Source organism: Leucoraja erinacea, chromosome 1 (assembly GCF_028641065.1).
Source record: "Leucoraja erinacea ecotype New England chromosome 1, Leri_hhj_1, whole genome shotgun sequence".
Lineage (NCBI taxonomy): Eukaryota > Metazoa > Chordata > Chondrichthyes > Rajiformes > Rajidae > Leucoraja > Leucoraja erinaceus.
Window position 1 is genome coordinate 101,983,040 of NC_073377.1, and position 21,220 is coordinate 102,004,259.

Consider the following 21,220-nt stretch of genomic DNA (forward strand, 5'->3'; position numbering starts at 1 on the left):
TATTATGCAGATATTCACCTACTGTTTTCCTCATGGGAGCAGAATTTTTTAAGTTGATTATGCCTTAGCAGCTGTTTCAGCACAAAGAACCCTTTACTCAATCTCTGGCTCGGACTCTGGGTCATAACTGACGTGAGGGTAGCTTGTTATGAGAATGATCTCATAAAGCTAAACAGGCATGGTTGGGTACAAGTTAGAGTTTCCAGCATCTCCACCAGATCGGAGATTGGGGGTGTTATTATGTATACAGGTACACTGAGCTTGTGGGTATCTATGCGTTGAAGGATACTTTCTTCATTGTTAATTAATAGTTTCAAGAGATTGTTGGTGGCTCATTAGCAGCCAATAGAATGGATATTACCATTTGTCCATTTTCTTGCAACAGCAGGAGGTTTACATAGTGCACTTTCAGAAGTTATAAAATGTTGGTTGACTATGTTTGAATGATTGCAGAAATAATTCTGTATAGTGTGGCATGAGTTATTGTCTAACTCGAAAGCCAATTGGGACTATGGCCTGATTAAGAGAAATGGCCATGTATGCAAGTCAGCATCATGTTGTTAATAACCCATGTCTTTTTACCATTTATGGTTTTATCTGTTTAAGTATTTCACACACAGATTGGGTTACTGCATGAAACCACAGAGCTTTGAAGTCTTCACGTAGTCACTCACGTGACCTTGAAATAAAATAGAAAGATTAAACGAGAACTTACCGTTTGAAATTTGATCTATATTTTATCCGAAGTTGAAGTGAGGGAATACGTGCCCTCCACTCCCAACCCTGATTCTCATAAAAGATCATCCGGTAAATCTAGTCTCTCTATAGTTTAAGTTCTGCAACTGGCCTGTGGTTTCATACAGTTGCTCTGAAGATTGACGCGCATGCGGGCTGGCGGGCTCTTCACGTATTCCCTCACTTCAACTTCTCATAAAATAAAGATCAAACTTCAAACGGTAAGTTCTCATTTAATCTTTCTATTATAATTTCACATTCCTCTCAGAAGTGATTCAATATCGCTTCTGAGAGGAATGTGAAAGTTGATGTGCTCTTTTTGTTCTTTAATTTATTAATGCAAAGAATCCATAATCTTGCTGAAAAAACCTTTGCAAGTTTAAATATTTAAGTTCAAAATGAAATTACTGTGGTTACTAAAAATCTGAGATAAAAAGACAAAATGCTGGAAATACTCAGTGGATGAGACAGCATCTAAATATTTATTTCAGTTTCGTACCTTGAATGAAAGAGCTTGAATGTTAATTGTATCTGGAAGGGAGAACAGTTGGTGGTCACTGGCTTTCAGGGTAAATTTCCCCTTCCTGGCAAAAAAAAGTAAAAGACAAAAAATATATATTAAGATCAAAAAGAAATTACGAATAATTTAAAAATTATGGAAATAATTAGCTGATTTTGTAAATTTGTATAGAAAATTAGGTCTCATTGAGCTCTGTAATTTTCAAGGTGTGTAAACGGTTCACACTATTTGATAGCCAAATGAAACACATAATGTACATGAACTTGCAATAATAGAATGGGAGCAATACAAGGAAGCACAAAATATTTATGTCATTGATTGTACTTGCAGTCATACAAATAAGTCAGACCTCAAGCCTAAAGCAGTGGTAAGTCGTAACATCATAGAATTTTGGATTAAGTTTTCGGTTGTCATTTGCACCGAGGTGTAGTGATAAGCTTTGGTTTGCATGTTATCCATTCAAATCAGATAACACGATACATAAATACAATTAAGCCAAATTCAAGTACAATAGGTAGAATCGAGGGAAAAACTGTAGTGCAGAATATAATTTCCAGATCTCTCAGTGGGAACTTGCAGCCCATAGCTATTCCAATCCAAAAGAACAAAAAGCTGCTACCTGATCTCATGCTGACATGTGGAACAAGCCCTCCAGCAAAACAGCTGGAAAGCAAAATGTGATGAAGCCATGGTTCCCGGCTCAGACAGCCGCCTCACCTGTCTGGGACACTGAAAGCTTACAAATGGTTGGAATATTCAGAGGCATTCTGAATGCTCAAAACCATTACAAAAATAAGTCTATGGAAAAAATGCTTTAAAAACATTCAAAGCACATTTAAACAGTTAAAACACTTACAAAATCAATTATTTAACATGAACTAATTTACCAATATGAATGTTTCCCACGGCTGTGTCTTTTCATTCATATCAATGGAGACATTATTCTCAGTAGTTTGTGGGCTGCTCGAGGGCCGGAGGGATTTTAACACCATTGCTAGCCCTCACTATTATTGCAGAGTCAGAAAAGCGTTGGTGAACAGTAGCCATCAGATTTGAACCTTATGCCTTCTTGCATGAATCTTGGATTTAGCAACATGCATGCAGGGAATAGAAATAGTATAGTGCCAAAAGATTTAGATCAGCAGTTAAACCATTTTAGATCCAGTTCCTGTGCCTTTGATCCAGTTGAACCCAATAGCATGTTTTTGTGGTCTTCAATCCACCTGATTCTCTTCAACTTTGTTTCTGCAGCCCACAAAATTCTGTCAATTCTGATGGAGTCATTTATCATGTCCTGCTGCATCTTTTCAAATATATTAAGGTTTTGACATATGAAGTATATATTATTCAGCATTGATTTAATAGCTTGATTATGCTTTGGGGGGGGGGAACCACATCACCAACGCCCAGATCTATGTCATCAGATGGTGCCGCGAGCGACAGCCTCACCAGCAGTGTGTTCGTCCTTTCGACTTTATAGTATGTAGACTTTTTAGTATGTCTATGTATGTCTTTGTAGACTTTATAGTATGTCTATGTATGTTTTATTGTGGGGGGTGGTGGGGGGGAATAGGGGGGACCCGTTTTACATCGACAGAGATGCAACTTTTCTCTTTTGTCGCATCTGCACCCCCCTCGCGGTCTAACAACTGGCTTGGTGCGGCTTTCCTCGGAGAACGGCCCAGAGCTTCAGTAGCAGGCGCAGCGGACTTACCATTGCGGAGCGGGGCGATCCCTTGCCGGGGATCGCCAGAAGAAGTGCTCCGACCGCCAGCCTGTGGCCTAATACATCATGAAGCTGTGGTCTCTGGTGAGGAAGTGGCCGATTTGGGAACTCCAAGTGTTCTGATCTGTCCTGACATCGGAGTTTCGATTATCCCAACAAGAGAGCTTGTGCATTGGACCGTCCGTAGCGGCAACTATGGAGGGTTCATGGCCCCGACCACGGGTGAACAAAGGAGGAAATTTGACTGAACGTTATTGCCTTCCATCACAGTGAAGAATGTTGATTCCACTGTGGTGGATGTTTATGTTAAATTCTATTGTGTTCTTTTTGATTATATGGCTGCATGGTAACTCAATTTCACTGTACCTTAATTGGTGCTTGTGACAAATAAATGTGAACTTGAACTATGGGGAGATTCCACCCCTGACCGTGAAGATCAGGTGGAGAAGGATGAGGGTCGCTGGTCACTGCCACCGCCACCCAGAAATGCCAGCAAACAGGGTTGTGCTGTGGGAACCCACCCATGGAAGACGTGACCCGGGGCGGCCAATCAAGACGATGTTGCAGACGTTGACGGAAGACGCATGTGTAGAGACAAAAGAGGAGCCTGCTGGCTGCATGGAGGACGGAGATCACCATGCATCTGTCACTGTGCCCGTCAGAAACCAGCACCACTGTGTCGCTAATGTAATGCAATGTAATTATGCATTTTCTCCTTCCAGAAAATAATATTCTCAATGAAATCCTGAATGAACATTTGAAATGTATTTGAAAGTAAATTGAAAAATAAAGTATGTATCCGAATGGAAAACAAGTTAGCATACAAAATCAATTTGATTTTTGATATGTACAGTTTAGCCCATGTAAAAGAGCAACAAATGCATAAATATATATATGAATACATTCATATGCTATATTCACACAATGACTGCAATCTTTCTTGTTGCAATTTGCATTTCATTATAATGCAATTGTACTAAAATAGAAACTGCAACAAGAAACATGAATGTAGCTGAATATCAAAATACTGGAAATAGGAAGAAGGCAGGTGAATGGGGTTAGAAGGGAGAGATTAATCAGCCATGATTGAATGGCGGAGTAGGCTTGATGGGCCGAATGGCCTAATTCTACTTCTATCACATGATCTTATGCTGGGGATCTAAAACATAAACAGAAATGGCTGAAAACACTCAATGGTCCACAGCCTGAAACTTTAACTTTCTTTTTTTCACAGCTGCCATTTGATTTGTTCACTGTTCCACCATTCTCTGCTGTTATTAAAGAAACAGAGCTTGTAATAACCAAATGTTTAGACAATTTTCAAACAAAGTCCATGATATTTCATTTAAGATCTTTTGGTTTCCTAAGGTTAAGTCAGTAGAATCTCTCCTATAAAGTGGGAAAGGTGGTTATTTTTTGTTGAAGATATACACACATTGCTGGAGTAACTCAGCAGGTCAGGCAGCATCTCTGGAGAGAAGGAATGGGCGACGTTTCGGGTCAATGCCCTTCTTTAGACTGATGTCAGGGTAGGGGGCGGGACAAAGATAGAATGTAGTCAGAGACAGTAAGACTAGCGGGAGAACTGGGAAGGGGATGGAGAGAGAAAGCAAGGGCTATCTGAAGTTAGAGAAGTCAATGTTCATACCGCTGGGGTGTAAATTACCCAAGTGAAATATGGGGTGCTGTTCCTCCAATTTGCGCTGGACCTCACTCTGACAATGGAGGAGGCCCAGGAAAGAAAGGTCAGATTGGGAATGAGAGAGGGAGTTGAAGTTCTGAGCCACCGGGATATGAGGTAGGTTTGTGTTATTGCTTGTGTTTGCTGTCTGTCTGGAGACCCCACTGGTTTCATTTTTAAGATACAACAAACTGCAAGAAACCCTGCAGAATCTAATAACTGCAGTATATTGAATAAAATGATGTATTTATAATTCATGAGCCTACTGAATCAGAAACTGCTACCTCTTTCCACGAAAAGGAGGATTTTGAGAGATATTTAATAAATATGTGGAATTAAATTTTCATTATTTTGATCCAGAAATGATTGCTCAGCCTCTCTAAATATTTCAGGAACTGGTAGGTTTGTGGTCAATGCTCCGTGAATGTGTCAAAATTACAGGGTTAAATTTGTCTTGTATTTTTTCTGGTGGTAATGATAGCAAAGATTAATTGCAAACATTATGTGAAGAGTTCAGTGAACAGCTGCGGGCAAAATGCTCACATTGGGCACATGATTAATACGATCTGCCTTATCAACTGTTAACCTTTGCATCGTAGACTTTGTTCAATTGCAGGTGATCTTTCCCATTGGCACACGTGGACAAAGTGCTATACCTGGCTCATTAACACAAGATTTTTCATTGACAGGAGAGCACTCATTACAAGAACCTCAGGACTTAAGCCTCAGATGTCAATTAATTGGGATGAACTGGGATCTCCAGTGCTCTAAGTGTGGAATTAGCGAATTCTCCTCATGATTGCATGGTTTCCACCGGGTGCTCCAGTTTCCTCTCGCATCCCCAAAACATGCTGACAGGACAATTGCCTACTGAGGGTTATTACCCCTCAGTGTAGGTTAATAGCCAAAGAATCGACGTGAGAGAGGATGAGCTGCATTGCTACAGAGAAACAAGGAGAGGGGGAATGGGACTGATTGGGATTACTGTCCTCGAAGCTACCATGGACATGAGGGGCCAAACAATATGTTTGGCATTGTAAGTGAACAGGCACAGAGAAAGTATAGAAACATAGAAAATAGGTGCAGGAGTAGGCCATTCGGCCCTTCGAGCCTGCACCGCCATTCAATATGATCATGGACTATACTTCGAGGAAAGACTGCTTACATTGCTGATTATCCTTTAAAATGAAAATGCCCTAGTTTATTTATTGAGTTACATACACCTCATCATCAAGAGACAGCACACATTTTATACTGAGCTCCTGATCTGAAAACATCTGGCCTCCTCATTTATAAATGCATCACATATGTTTCTTCTCTTCAAATACATTATTAATGCAGCAATGCCCTCATCTATGTCTATGTCTATGTCTATAAAATCAATTATGATACAAATACTTCTGAAATTTTGTTTTTCCATACGCTTTAGTTCTATTTCAAAGCAAGTTGATGTAATTAGATCAAGCTTGCAAATTCATATTGTGCTCTGCATTGCTCCTCAAGTTTTGGCTCTCAGATGGAAGGTTTAAAAAGTTTTGAAATTTTACAACTACAATTAGCAGTTCCTTAAAGGGTTTGGTTATCAGTGGGAGGCATCCATGTTAAGAACTCCCAATGCCTGTAGGTCAGAGATCCACTGGATAATGAATGGAGCAGCTTCTGCAACGTCACTAACCTGGATTTGTCTTTATCATGAATAAAGTGGATGCTGTGTTTCTTTAACTCGGGGACGGTGAAGGTGTCTCCTTTCCGAAGGTGGATCTCTTTCCCCTCGTGCTTCCGAACGAGTTTCCCATTGTCAGGAGGATTGACGACGTGGAGGAGGAGGTTCACGCTGGGTGTGTCAGCATCATAGACGCTGAGAACGGAAGTGTTCAGTACCTGGCTGCCGCCAATGGCCACAAATACCGAGCTGGTCGTGTGAAGGACAGGCGCGTAAACGTTAACTACAAAGATAAAAATATTCACTCTGTTAACCAAGGACAGGTAACTTCATTCAAAATGCAGGGTCTGGATGATCCACTGCCGCAAAAGCCTAAAATTAGGTAGTACTGAAAACCCGAAGCCTTTGAGGCTATCATCGTGTTCCAGCCCTGAGTTGGAGAATCCTACCATGGCCTCAAGGGGGTGAAGTTGCAGACCTCTGCCATTATGCTCCATAAACTCAGGATATCCCAAACAGGTAATGATTTCCTTTGGTGTCATCACTATTGCACACAGTAAGGTCCTTTAAACTGGGACACAAAAATGCTGGAGAAATTCAGCACGTGCAGCAGCATCTATGGAGCGAAGGAACTAGGCAATGTTTTGGCCCGAAACGTTGTCTATTTCCTTCGCTCCATAGATGCTGCTGCACCCGCTGAGTTTCTCCAGCATTTTTGTGTACCTTCGATTTTCCAGCATCTGCAGTTCCTTCTTCAACACAAGGTCCTTTAAACTGTTGTGTAATAGTGACCAGATATTAATGGCTGACCAATTTTAATGATGCTGGTTGAAGGCCAGACCATCCCTGAGGAGAACCGTTCTTCTACGTCCACCCATGAGGCCTCAGTTTAAGCTCCATAAGAAGGGACTCCAGGCAACGCAACACATTTCTCTGCTTTCTCTCCCTGTTAATTTCAAGGACCACCAGGAGGGAGCAGTGGCAAATAAGGGTGCAGCAAAGGATGTTGTACATTTTGATGCAACCAGATATACAGCTCTCTCTTCCATCGCTGCAAAGTGCCTTTGCATGACCTTCATACTTTATGGAGTGGGAGGGTTCAGAATATTTGGATTACATTGAGATTGAGCCTATGTTGGTTTGATGCCAATAATTCCTGATCTCCTTAGAAGTGAGTAGCCTTCATCATTTGTAAATCCACATGCAAAAAAACCACGGCAAGAATGTTATCTGAAGGCTGAGGTCCAGCAATGCATCTACAATAGGAGATATAACTGGAGGGGAGATCCAGAGCTATGGAGAATAGCATGACAGGCATTATCCCTTTCAGGCGACCATGATAACCTACATTTGACCTCACTTCATTGGGCAAAAGCCTCCACGATCGGGGAATGACTCTTGGTCCTCAGGGAAGACAACAGCATCTATTAGTTTTCTTTTGGAGAAAACCTTTCAAACTACCCTACTCCACATTCTGTATGATTTCCTACAACCATCGGGGAGCTTAAGACGCTACCCAGAAGATGAGAAGCAGTGAAGTCTGCAGTGTGACCTATCATGTTGGTGGCATTTGATTAATGTTTAGGAAGATGAGGATAATCCAGTGAGGATGAGGATGCATCCATCATGACAGTCTATAGAAGGAGGACAAATTTGACATGTGGGTGTGGTCCTGACCTGTATCCTCCTGGACAGCCTTTGTCCACTAACTGAGCAGATCCTCCCAGGAATCCAAAGTGGTTTCCTCACACAGCAGTCACAATCTTTGTTGCCAGGCAGATCCAAGATAAATATCAGGAACAGAATCAATAACTGCTCTGGACACAAGGAACTCAAGAAGCTGGTTTACAAAAAAAGACACAAAGTGCTGAAGTAACTCGGTGAGTCGGGCAGCATCTCTGTAAATCATGTCTTCTAGAGATGCTATTTGACCTGCTGAGTTAGTCCAGCACTTTACATTTACAAAAAAATTGATAACTGTTCTATTCAAATCATTCCATTTTGTAAATATCTCTGAATTGTCTCCTAACATCTTGGTTGCTTGCGGAAGTCTATCACTTTGGTGTGGCTTCTGCACAATGATAAGACCACCACTGTCCTGGGTGGAATGTCTGAGACTAATACCTTCTGCATTCAGAATGGGGTCAAGCAAGTTGTGAAATCACCTCCAACCAACTCTCTCTCCCCCCACCTCCAACGGTGTCCAACATTAACTTGTCAAGATCCACCTCATCCGAGAAAATCTTCTGCCTACCATTAATATCCAGTGTGGACTCAATCAGAACATTTTCATCTTGATCCCTTATAGTCTAAACAAAAACTCATCCACACGGGAATCCATATTGCCAGTGTCGGTTACTGTCAATAACAGAGGACTCGTACACAATGGTTCACTGTGTACAGGACCTGCAAGCACTGCTAGATCTCTTCAATAAGAGTTTCAAATTAGTTAACTTCAAACTTGCACCATCACCTCCATGCCACTTTCTATTTTGTCAAGCCAATAGTGAATCAAGTTCCAGTTAGGGACCGGTGCATAAAATCCAAGCCAACCCTGCGATTGTGAAAGGTGTTATGTAAATACAGTTTGATTTTGTTCGTCTCATTTTTCACTCCGGCACAACCAACTTCAAACGGAGGTTCCATGGATTGCACAGACATAATAAAGGAATCAATTTTATCCAAGTCATCTAATTTGGCGGTTTTGCAAATCTGAAGGAAATTGATACCGCAGCTATTTTCCAATTTTTCCCATCTAGTCACACGGGTATGTACAGAGCAATTCTTTGTTCATAAAAGCAGCCTTGTGCTCAACAACACAGCAGACTGATACCATCTCAAATCTAGATATCTCAACACGACGTGCCAGGCGAGAGATCTAAGCAACATCTCACTTCTTTGATCAACCTCCATCCTGGCTAATACATTTATAATAAGCACTGCAGTTCTTAATCTTTCCTTGAATCACTGAAGAGTTATCTTTCTCTGGTTCCGTTAGGGTAAAAATGCATACTCTATTGCCATCAATTGAAGTGAGCTTTTGAAGCGGAATTTAATCTGCAAATGTTACTTACATCACACAATTAGCAGAGAGAATGAATTTCTACCACATTACCTCTTGATGCGAGTAAGTGGCAAACTCTGAATATAAGAAGATAGACACAAAATGCTGGAGTAACTCAGCGGTCCAGGCAGCATCTCTGGAGAAAAGGAATAGGTGATGTTTCGGGTCGGAACTCTTCTTTAAGAAGACAGGTTGATTCTCTGTGACATACTTGTGAATCCATTATCCATGGCATCCATTACACGAGCAGAAGGGAACCTGGCAGGTTAACCTTAACATAAAAGTTATGCTACCCCAAATGTAGTGAAGAACATGGAACAGTAGAGCACAGCAACCAACAATTTTGGGCCGAACATGAACTTCCTCAGCCTGCTCATGTTTCATATCCCTCCATTCCCTTCATATCCATGAACCTATCTAAAAGCATTTTAAATGCTACTATCCTATCCACTTCAAACAGCACCCCTGGGTCCAACAGCCAGGAACACACCACTCATCATCTGTAGAAAGAAAAAGCTTGCACTGCACATCTTCTTTAAACCTTCCCCATCGAACCTTAAAGCTATGCCCTTCGATATTTCTACCCTGGAAAATGGTCTTGATGTCGACTGTATCTTTGCCTGTCTTAGGTTTATATCTTTCCTCTATATTAGGTCTCTCCTCAACGTCTGACACTCCAAATAAAACAATCCAAGTTTGCCCAATCTCTCCTTATGGCAAATTACCACTAATCCAGGCAGCACTGTAAACCTCTTCCGCACCCTCTCCAAAGCCTCCATATCTTTCCTGTAATGGGGTGACCAGAACCTCATGCAGTACTCCAAATGCAGCCTAATCAAAGTCTTGTAGAGCTTCATCATGACTTTCTGACTCTGATACTCAAAACCTTAACCTATGAAGGCAAGCATGCCCTATGTTTTATTCAGCATTAACTACTTCTATTGCCACTTTCAGGGAGCTCTGGACTGGGACGCCATGTTCCTTCCGTGCATCAATGCTGTTAAAAGTTCTTGCCATTAACTACATACCTTCCCCTCTTATTTGGCCTACCGAAGTGTAACACCTCACACTTGCTCAGATTTACTCCATTTGCCAATTCTCTGCCTATTTCTGCAGCTGATCCACATCCCGCTGTATACTTCGACAATCTTCCGCACTGTCCGCAACTCCAATCAAGTTTAGTATTGACTGCAAACTTACTAATCAACTCATCTACATTTACACCAGAGGTCCCAGCACTGATCCCTGTGGAACACCACTGATCAAATTATGATCACAGATCAGATTCAGATTCAGATTCAATTTTAATTGTCATTGTCAGTGTACAGTACAGAGACAATGAAATGCAGATCTTCAGTTGGAATAACACTCTTCCATCATAACCTTCTATGGTTAAACCAGGTCTGAATCCGTGAAAAACCCACCATGGATCTCATTCATCTTAATCTTCTGGATCAGCCTACCATGAGGGAACTTATCAAAAGCATTACTAAAATCCACAGTCAACCTCCACTGCCCTAACTGCATCAGTCACCTTTGTCACATCCAATGTTTGAAGATTTTTGAAGTCATGCTAGCAATATACTAGCAATATACAATGATCTTTGGTGTAGAAAGTGACAAAACCTAGCCGTGAAATGGAGACTACGGGTGTCATTTGAGTAGAGAAGATGAGGAGTGAAGTGTAAAGCCAGGGGGAGGGGTACAGGTGGAAGGGGATAGGGGATTGAAAAGAGTGGGGATTAAGGGAACTGAGGGACTTGGGGTAGGAGATAAGTGTACAAAGGAGGGGAAAAGAGCAGAGTAATCGAGAAACCATCTTGCTTATATCAAATCACACAACACCATGGGCATCACACTTGCCATTCTCCCACTTTTCTTGTTTCTACAGTTTCTTACCTTCACATAGTCTCTTATGCACATTGCCATAGTAACCTGGGCCGCAGTCAGAAACGCAGAGTGCATTCTTTAGGAAGGTAGTGCTGTCACATAGCTTGCACTGCAAGACATTGTCACATTCTAAACACCCAGCCAAACACTCTACAAGTTAGGGGAAAAGATGAAACAAATTAAAATGTTGCAATGGAGGAAAGCCACAACAATAAGTGAACACTGATATCCAGGTGACAGAACCACAGGCAATTCTCTTAGTTAATTGTCAATGTTTTGATAAAATTAAAATTAAAGAAAAAAAAAAGAAGAATATACTACCAATAAAATTATACTGAATGGCGCAGGAAATTATATTATCTTCATTTTGACCTCCAGTACCCAGATCTTGGATCTGGTCACAAACATAGAGAGCCATTTGACCTACTCCTGATTTTGCGCAGGGAAGACAATTCACTTTCATCAGTAAAAGATGACCAGCATCTCCGCAGGCAAGAGATGGTCTGACATCTGACACTCGTGTAACAATATTATTCTCTTTCACATCTGCCAGAGCACTGAATGTGAATACAGTATCTAATATGAGGTTTGTTAACCAATACAAACCATGTGCCCTCTTCAGTATTTACTGAGCACACCCAGCTCAGGTCCAAACTGGGCAATAGTGGCACAAACTACAGCAGCACAATAATAATAACATCATAGAATATAAAACAGTACAGCACAGGAACAGGCCCTTCGGCCCACAATGTTGTGCTGAACATAACGCAAAGTGAAACTGATCTCATCTGCCTGTACTATTCCTCTATTCCTTGTACCTCAATGTGCCTGTCTAAAAGCCTCTTAAAAGGCACTATAGTATCTGCCTTCACCACCACCCCAGGCAATGCGTTCCAGGCCCCTACCACTCTGTAAAACTTGCCCTGCACATCTCCATTAAACTTTCCCCCTCTCACCAAATAGCTATACCCTCTAGCATTGGACATTTCCACCCTGGTAAAAAGGTGATGACTGCCTATCCTATCCATGCCTCTCATGATAAGTGTATGAAAGGTCTTTGCACTAAAAACTATCAGCTTTATTTATAGAAGCAGTCATAGTCTCACCTGTACATTTTTGTTGTTTATGATCGGAGTGATATCTTCTCCCACAGTCACGAACACATTGTGTTCCCAACAGTAGATAAGGTGTGTCACATTGGCTGCACACGTCAGATCTGCTACACTTCACACAACGATCATTACATCCTGCGGAACGCACAATTAATATAGTGATTCCACACCCTGATCCTAAATTCTGATTGCATGAAATACTGTTATGTTTACATTAATAGAAAGAACAATTAAATGCTAGTTAAATTATTAATGCCTGCAGGAAATATTTACATATTTTTCAGTAAGATGAATACTTATGCATCATATCTTCAAAACATTTGCTGCAAATGCGCAGCACTGGTAAACACTTTCTCTCTGGTCAAACCTATTCTAATTTTGTGTAGGATGAGGTTTAGATTTGTGGGAACAAAAGTATTTCTCATCACCTATTCCTAAAAACTCCTCATCAGCAGAAGACAAGGCTTAAAGGGGCTGTCCCACTGTGCGAGCTAATTCAAGAGTTCTCCCGAGTTTCCCCTGATTCGAACTCGGAGAATTACGGTAACAGCCGCTCGCAGGTACTCGGGGCTCTCGTGGATATTTTTTAACATGTTGAAAAATCTTCACGTGTCTTCCCGAGCTTACCGCGTTCGAGTACCTGCCGTTAGCGTTACGAGCCATTAAGAGACGTCCCGAGCTCCGACGTACCCGCTACGTACATTCTACGTGCTTACAACAAGTTTGATTTTTATTTTAAACTCGGGAGAGCTCTTGAATTACCTCGTACAGTGGGACAGCCCCGTTACTTTCTGATCTGTACAAGAGCTGTGGAAATTAACAAATCGCAACAGTAATGAACTCTCAGACTCCATCTGTAGAATAACTAATTTTAGCTCATGAAGGAACATATTTTGTCATTTTAATGGCTAATTATTCACTTAATTGGGCAAAAAATGATTGAGGGTCTAGAAATGTTTACCGCATAATACCCATATTTGCAGGTGCTAGATGACTGAATCAAAGTAAAAAAATCAATTTGCTAAATTTAGCCAACATTTCCTAGTGCACAGAGCTAATCATGGTAATCAGACCAGCTGATTCTGTGCTCAACACTGGCCTAAGGACACTGCTGAACACGCAGTGAAGTCAATTATCCGGCAATACACATTTGGCATTGTTGCTACAACATGGAGAGCAAATATGAGACAACAAAACATTGCTGCCTCAAGAGGGAAGGTTGAACTTCAGGATTTGAGGAACTGAGTTATTGGGAGAGGTTGGACTTTATTCCCTGAAGCATAGGAGACTGAGAGGGGTGATCTTATAGAGGTGTGCAAAATCATGGAGGTGAATGCACATAGTCTTCTTCCTTGGGTTGGAAAACCAAGAACAAGAATGTATAGGTTTAAGAGAGAAGGAAAAGATTCAATAGAAACCTGAAGGGCAACATTTTCACACAGAGGATGGTGAGTATATGGAACAAAGAGGCAGGTACAATAAGAATATTTGAAAGACACTTCTACAGGTACATGGATTGGAAAGGTTTAGGGGGTTCAGTAAGACATGGGCAAATTGAAGTAGTTAGATGGGCACTTGATCAGCATGAATGAGTTGGACCAAAGGGCCTATTTTGTGCTCCATGCTGCATGATGCGAAGAAGGTCTGCTCAAGTGTCCCTTAAACGAACATTCCTTCCTGAATTATTCTTAGGCAGTCTACTGCAGGTGACGATGGTGAGTTATGTTTCGATGAACTGCTTGTATCTATATTTGGTGGGCGAGGCCTAATTTAGTTTAGTTTAGTGTAGAGATACAGCACCAAACCAGCGATCCCTGCACACTTACACTATCCTACATACACTAGGGACAATTTATACCAATACCAAGCCAATTAGCCAACATACCTGTACGTCTTTGGAGTGTGGGAGGAAACCGAAGATCTCAGAGAAAACCCACGCGGTCACGGGGAGAACGTACAAACTCTGTACAGACAGCACCCGTAGTCGGCATCGAACCCGGGTACAAGCAAGCGCTGTAAGGCAGCAACTCTACAGCTGTGCCATCGTGCCTCCTACTATTTGTTTTGGGGAAGAAGGGACCTCTCCTATTCTTGCTCTGGGTGATCACCTCTGCTCTCAGAGTCTCAGCTGAGTGCCAGGGAAGTAGGATATCTGATACTAAGCAAGTGCCGTTACCCTTGGCAGCAGTGGATAAGATTCTGCCCCAGAACACTCAACAGAGACTCCTCTTGAGTGCCACTGCTGCAGTTGCTCACCCATGGAGGAATTATTGCACAGGAAAGCTCAGACTTCTACTATATGCAACTCCTACAATTAGGCACAGCTGAATGGTTGTGGTAATTTATGTCCAGAATGAAATCGGTGAAACATACAATGCCTGGGTGAACTGATTGTCAAGGGCAAATAACAAATATGCTGGTAGTTCAGTGGAAAAATCATTAGTGCTGAATAAGTAACATCTCTTTTGGAGCAGAAGCCTTCCTGCTACACCTCTTTCATACTTCACGTATTGTACAAATTACAGTGAGGACTCACGTATGCATTCTTCTCCTGCTTTGTAGAAGCCTGTTTTACATTGCGCCACACAGGAGCCCTCTTGCAAAGCATAGCCATCCATGCACTGAAGGCAGTCGGTCTTGAGAGATCCCTTACAAGCATTGCAGCTCCAGTCACACTCTGTCAAAACAAAGAGCGTTAGTTTCTTTCAGGTAACACATTTGCATTTTTAATGAAAAGATGTATAAAAAGGTTGTACTGTTTCAAAAGAGACTACAGCACAATGACAATGCCACCTTGTGTGGTAGCTAAGTTGCCTTGCTAGTATAAACAGATCAGAGAATCTGCACCCTTCAGTGGAAAATGTACAGAGGCTTTTTGCCAAATCATACATCAGAATTGGAGGGAAAGATCTGGTAATGGTTTCTCTAATTGCTGTTGAAATACCGTACAACATGTTTGATATACAGCATTAGAGCTGCAAGCCAAATCTGAGCACTCTCCTTGTGCAGAGCGTTTGCATTATAAAAGGGCTATATATAAACAACTATCAAACAATCTCCCAGATGAACTAGAGGACAAATGATCTAGGGAGACAGAGGAACTTGCATTAGGTGAGAAATGGTACTGGATAGACTGATGGGACTGATAAATCTCCAGGGCCTGATGGTCTGCATCCCAGGGTAATCAAGGAGGTGGCTCTAGAAATCGTGGACGCACTGGTTAAGAAAGAACTGCAGATGCTGGAAAAATCGAAGGTAGACAAAAATGCTGGAGAAACTCAGCGGGTGAGGCAGCATCTATGGAGAGAAGGAATAGGTGACGTTTCGGGTCGAGACCCTTCTTCAGGCTGATGTCGGGGGGGACAGGAAAAAGAAAGGAAGAGGCGGAGATGGTAGGCTTGTGGGAAAGCTGGGAAGGGGAAGGGGAAGGGAAGGAGGGAGAAAGCAAGGACAACCTGAAATTGGACAAGTCAATGTTCATACCGCTGGGGTGTAAACTACCCAAGCGAAATACGAGGTGCTGTTCCTACAATTTGCGCTGGGCCTTACTCTGGCAATGGCATAGGCCCAGGACAGAAAGGTCGGATTCGGAATGGCAGGGGGAGTTGAAGTGGTGAACCACCGGGAGATCAGGTTAGTTATTGCGAACTGAGCGGAGGTGTTGGGCGAAGCGATCGCGAAGCCTGTGCTTGGTCTCACTGATATAGAAAAGTTGACACCTGGAACAGCGGATGCAGTAGATGAGGTTGGAAAAGATATAGGTGAACGTCTGGAACGTCTATAGGTGAAGGCCTCACCTGGAAAGACTGCTTGGGTCCTTGAATGCAGTCGAGGGGTTAGGTAAAGCGACAAGTGTAGCATTTCCTGTGGTATTGAAAGGGAAAGTACCAGGGGAGGGGGTGGTTTAGGTGGGAAGGGACAAATTGCCTCTTCTATTATAGACGTACAAGGGTACCCCTCTTCTATTATAGATGAGGCTCTCACCAGGGTCTCCTCTGTATCCCGCAGCTCCGCTCTCACTCCCCATCCACCTACTCATAACAAGGACAGAGTGCCCCCTTGTCCTCACCTTCCACCCTACCAGCCGTCGCATACAATATATAATCCTCCGACATTTTCGCCACCTCCCACGGGATCCCACCACTGGCCTTTCCATCTCCCTCCATCTTTCCATCTCCTCCCCTTTCTGCAGAGACCGTTCCCTCCGTAACTCCCTGGTCAATTCGTACGAGAGTAGGAATAAACAGGTCCCTGTCAGAATGGCAGGCAGTGGCGAGTGGAGTGACGTAAGGCTCGATGCTGGAGCCACAACTATTTACAGTATATATTAATGATTTAGATGATGGGATTAAAAGTAACACTAGCAAATTTGCAGATGACAGAAAGCTTTGTGGCAGTGTGAACTGCGAAGAGGATGCTAGGAGGTTGCAGGGTGACTTGGACAGGTTGAGTGAGTGGACAGATGCATGGCAGATGCAGTATAATGTAGATAAATGTGAGGTTATCCACTTTGGCGGCAAGAACAAGGAGGCAGATAATTATCTCAATGGTGTCAGAATAGGAAAATGGGAAGTGCAACGAGACCTGGGTGTTCTTGTACTCCAGTCACTGAAAGTAAACATACAGGTACAGCAGGCAGTGAAGAAAGCTAATGGCATGTTGGCCTTCATAACGAGAGGATTTGAATATAGGAGTAAAGAGGTCCTTCTGCAGTTGTACAGGGCCCTGGTGAGACCACATCTGGAGTATCATATGCAGTTTTGGTCTCCTAATTTGAGGAAGGACCTCCTTGCTATTGAGGCAGAGCAGCGTAGGTTCACAAGGTTAATCACCGGGATGGCGGGACTGTCATATGAGGAAAGATTGGAAAGACTGGGCTTGTATTCACTGGAATTTAGATGAGAAGGGATCTTATAGAAACTGGACTGGACAAACAAGATGCAGGAAAAACATTCCCGATGTTGGGGGACTCCAGAATCAGGGGCCACAGTCTAAGAATAAAGGGGAGGCCATTTAAAACTGAGATGAGAAGAAACTTTTTCACTCAGAGAGTTGTGAATTTGAGGAATTCTCTGCCACAGAAGGCAGTAGAGGCTAATTCACTGGATGAATTTGAAAGAGTTAGATAAGGCCTCTAGGGGCTAGCGGAATCAAGGGATATGGTGAGAAGGCAGGCATGGGTTACTGATTGTGGATGATCAGCCATGATCACAATGAATGGCGGTGCAGGCTCGAAGGGCCTCTTCCCACACCTATTTTCTATGTTTCTATTTCTATCAGGAATGGACCCACAGTCAGCGTATCTTGGATGAATCTAATTTTAATGACTGCCTGTTCAGGTTTAAATACTTCAGACCTGTAGGCTGCTGAAATCCAACTGCATTGACGATTAAGATGCACAATGCAACATTAACTTCAATGCAGACTGGAATGGAAGGTCAAATATTCATTTATTCATAGCTGATAAATAGATCAATGGATAAATGCAGTGCTACGTCATACTCAGCCATGCACACATATAGGTCTGAAGTTTTCTGAGGAATTATTGATCACAGCGGCTGCAGCAGCAGAGGCAAAACCAATTGTTGGAAAATGAGAATGTGTAGATTTCAGAGGAAGGCAAATATCAATTACACACCCAAATGGCGCCTCAAAACCAGGGTGTCACTGGTCAAAATTACAATAGGAGATTCTGTTGAAACATCATCATAGAGTCATACAGTGTGGAAGCAGGCCCTTCGGCCCAACTCGCACACACCGGCCAACAATATCCCAGCTACACTAATCCCACTTGCCTATGCTTGGTCCATATCCTTCCAAACCTGTCCTATCCATGTTCTCACTGTTTCTTAAACGATGTAATAGTCCCAGCCTTAACTACCTCCTCTGGCAGCTTGTTCCATACACACACCACTCTTGATCTTGTACACCTCTACACCTTTATCCTCGTGCATGCTAAGGAATAGAGACCCAGCCTACTCAACCTCTCCCTATAGCACACCCTCTAGCCCTGGCAACATCCTCGCAAATCTTTTCTGAACCCTTTCAAGCTTTCCAATATCTTTCCTACAACATGGTGCCCAGAACTGAACACAATATTCTAAATGCGGTCTCACCAACGTCTTATACAACTGCAACATGACCTTCCAACTTCTATACTCAATACTCTGACTGATGACGGCCAAAGTGCCAAAAGCCTTTTTGACCACCTTATAGACCTGCGACTCGACCTTCAATGAACCATGAACCTAGTTACATCCTCGAAAAATTCTATAAGATTCGTCAGACATGATTTACCTTTCGTAAATCCATGCTGACTTTGTCCAATGATTTCACCACTTTCTAAATGTGCTGCTATCCCATCTTTAATAACTGACTCTAGCAGTTTCCCCACTACCGATGTTAGGCTAACTGGTCTGTAATTCCCCGTTTTCTCTCTCCCTCCCTTCTTATGGCGGACCAATTGAATAACTACTTTGGTTCCGTTTTCACTAAGGAAGACATAAATGATCTGCCGGAAATAGCAGGGGCCCGCGGGTCAAAGGAGGCGGAGGAATTGAGTGAAATCCAGGTTAGTCGGGAAGTGGTGTTGGGTAAATTGAATGGATTAAAGGCCGATAAATCCCCAGGGCCAGATAGGCTGCATCCCAGAGTACTTAAGGAAGTAGCTCCAGAAATAGTGGATGCATTAGTAATAATCTTTCAAAACTCTTTAGATTCTGGAGTAGTTCCAGAGGATTGGCGGGTAGCAAACGTAACCCCACTTTTTAAGAAGGGAGGGAGAGAGAAAACGGGGAATTACAGACCAGTTAGCCTAACATCGGTAGTGGGGAAACTGCTAGAGTCAGTTATTAAAGATGGGATAGCAGCACATTTAGAAAGTGGTGAAATCATTGGACAAAGTCAGCATGGATTTACGAAAGGTAAATCATGTCTGACGAATCTTATAGAATTTTTCGAGGATGTAACTAGTAGCGTGGATAGGGGAGAACCAGTGGATGTGGTGTATCTGGACTTCCAGAAGGCTTTCGACAAGGTCCCACATAAGAGATTAGTATACAAACTTAAAGCACATGGCATTGGGGGGTTCAGTATTGATGTGGATAGAAAACTGGCTGGCAAACAGGAAGCAAAGAGTAGGAGTAAACGGGTCCTTTTCACAATGGCAGGCAGTGACTAGTGGGGTACCGCAAGGCTCAGTACTGGGACCCCAGCTATTTACAATATATATTAATGATCTGGATGAGGGAATTGAAGGCAATATCTCCAAGTTTGCGGATGACACTAAGCTGGGGGTCAGTGTTAGGTGTGAGGAGGATGCTAGGAGACTGCAAGGTGACTTGGATAGGCTGGGTGAGTGGGCAAATGTTTGGCAGGTGCAGTTTAATGTGGATAAATGTGAGGTTATCCATTTTGGTGGCAAAAACGGGAAAGCAGATTATTATCTAAACGGTGGCCGATTGGGAAAGGGGGAGATGCAGCGAGACCTGGGTGTCATGGTACACCAGTCATTGAAGGTAGGCATGCAGGTGCAGCAGGCAGTAAAGAAAGCGAATGGCATGTTGGCTTTCATAGCAAGAGGATTTGAGTATAGGAGCAGGGAGGTTCTACTGCAGTTGTATAGGGTCTTGGTGAGACCACACCTGGAGTATTGCGTGCAGTTTTGGTCTCCAAATCTGAGGAAGGACATTATTGCCATAGAGGGAGTGCAGAGAAGGTTCACCAGACTGATTCCTGGGATGTCAGGACTGTCTTATGAAGAAAGACTGGATAGACTTGGTTTATACTCTCTAGAGTTTAGGAGATTGAGAGGGGATCTTATAGAAACTTACAAAATTCTAAAGGGTTGGACAGGCTAGATGCAGGAAGATTGTTCCCGATGTTGGGGAAGTCCAGGACAAGGGGTCACAGCTTAAGGATAAGGGGGAAATCCTTTAAAACCGAGATGAGGAGAACTTTTTTCACACAGAGAGTGGTGAATCTCTGGAACTCTCTGCCAGAGAGGGTAGTTGAGGCCAGTTCATTGGCTATATTTAAGAGGGAGTTAGATGTGGCCCTTGTGGCCGGGGGGGATCAGAGGGTATGGAGAGAAGGCAGGTACAGGATACTGAGTTGGATGATCAGCCATGATCATATTGAATGGCGGTGCAGGCTCGAAGGGCCGAATGGCCTACTCCTGCACCTAATTTCTATGTTTCTATGTAACCTGCACTCCTAGGAGTGGATCTAGGAGTGCAGGTTACATAGAAACATAGAAATTAGGTGTGACCCCTTGTCCTGGACTTCCCCAACATCTTTTGTTGTGTTAGACCCTTCCTCTCTTTAGTCACACTACATCAAACCAACCTTACCAAACCAGGATGAGGGACAGGAGAAGAGGGCTGCAACAGCTAATAGGATAATGCTTTTTCAAAAGAATCCACCCCTCCTTGAAACATGTTGTACAGCATGGAAACAGGTAATTCAACCCACATTTTCCATGTCAACCAAGCAAGCATATTGGGCTGGTCTCATTTTCATGCATTTGGCCCGTCCAAACAAAAAATCAGTCTAAATGTGTTTTAAAACTCGTAAATGTAACCGCTTCTTGCTACATCTGGCAGCTCATTCCAGATCCGGTTATTCCTCTGAACCATATAAATCCCAATGTGAGACAACTTAAATATCGCCCTTCACCCTAAACAGATGCTCTCTAGCTTTTGAACCCTCTACCCAGGGAAAGAGACCGAGAGTGTTCATTTTATCCATGTCCCATATGATCTTGTACACCTTAAAAAGACCATCACTCAGTTTCATAAATTCATTTGTTATAGGAGCAGAAATAGGTCA

At 42.7% G+C, this 21,220-nt stretch overlaps 1 protein-coding gene across 1 annotated transcript in view; it reads right to left on the reverse strand.

Annotated features, from left to right (window-relative positions):
• Positions 1-21,220, reverse strand: part of fras1 (Fraser extracellular matrix complex subunit 1) — a 515,676-nt gene that overhangs the window by 178,757 nt on the left and 315,699 nt on the right. Inside the window, 5 exon segments of the mRNA XM_055640301.1 lie at positions 1,235-1,319; positions 6,338-6,608; positions 11,289-11,429; positions 12,386-12,526; positions 14,928-15,068. Coding sequence (XP_055496276.1) covers positions 1,235-1,319; positions 6,338-6,608; positions 11,289-11,429; positions 12,386-12,526; positions 14,928-15,068 — 779 coding nt within the window.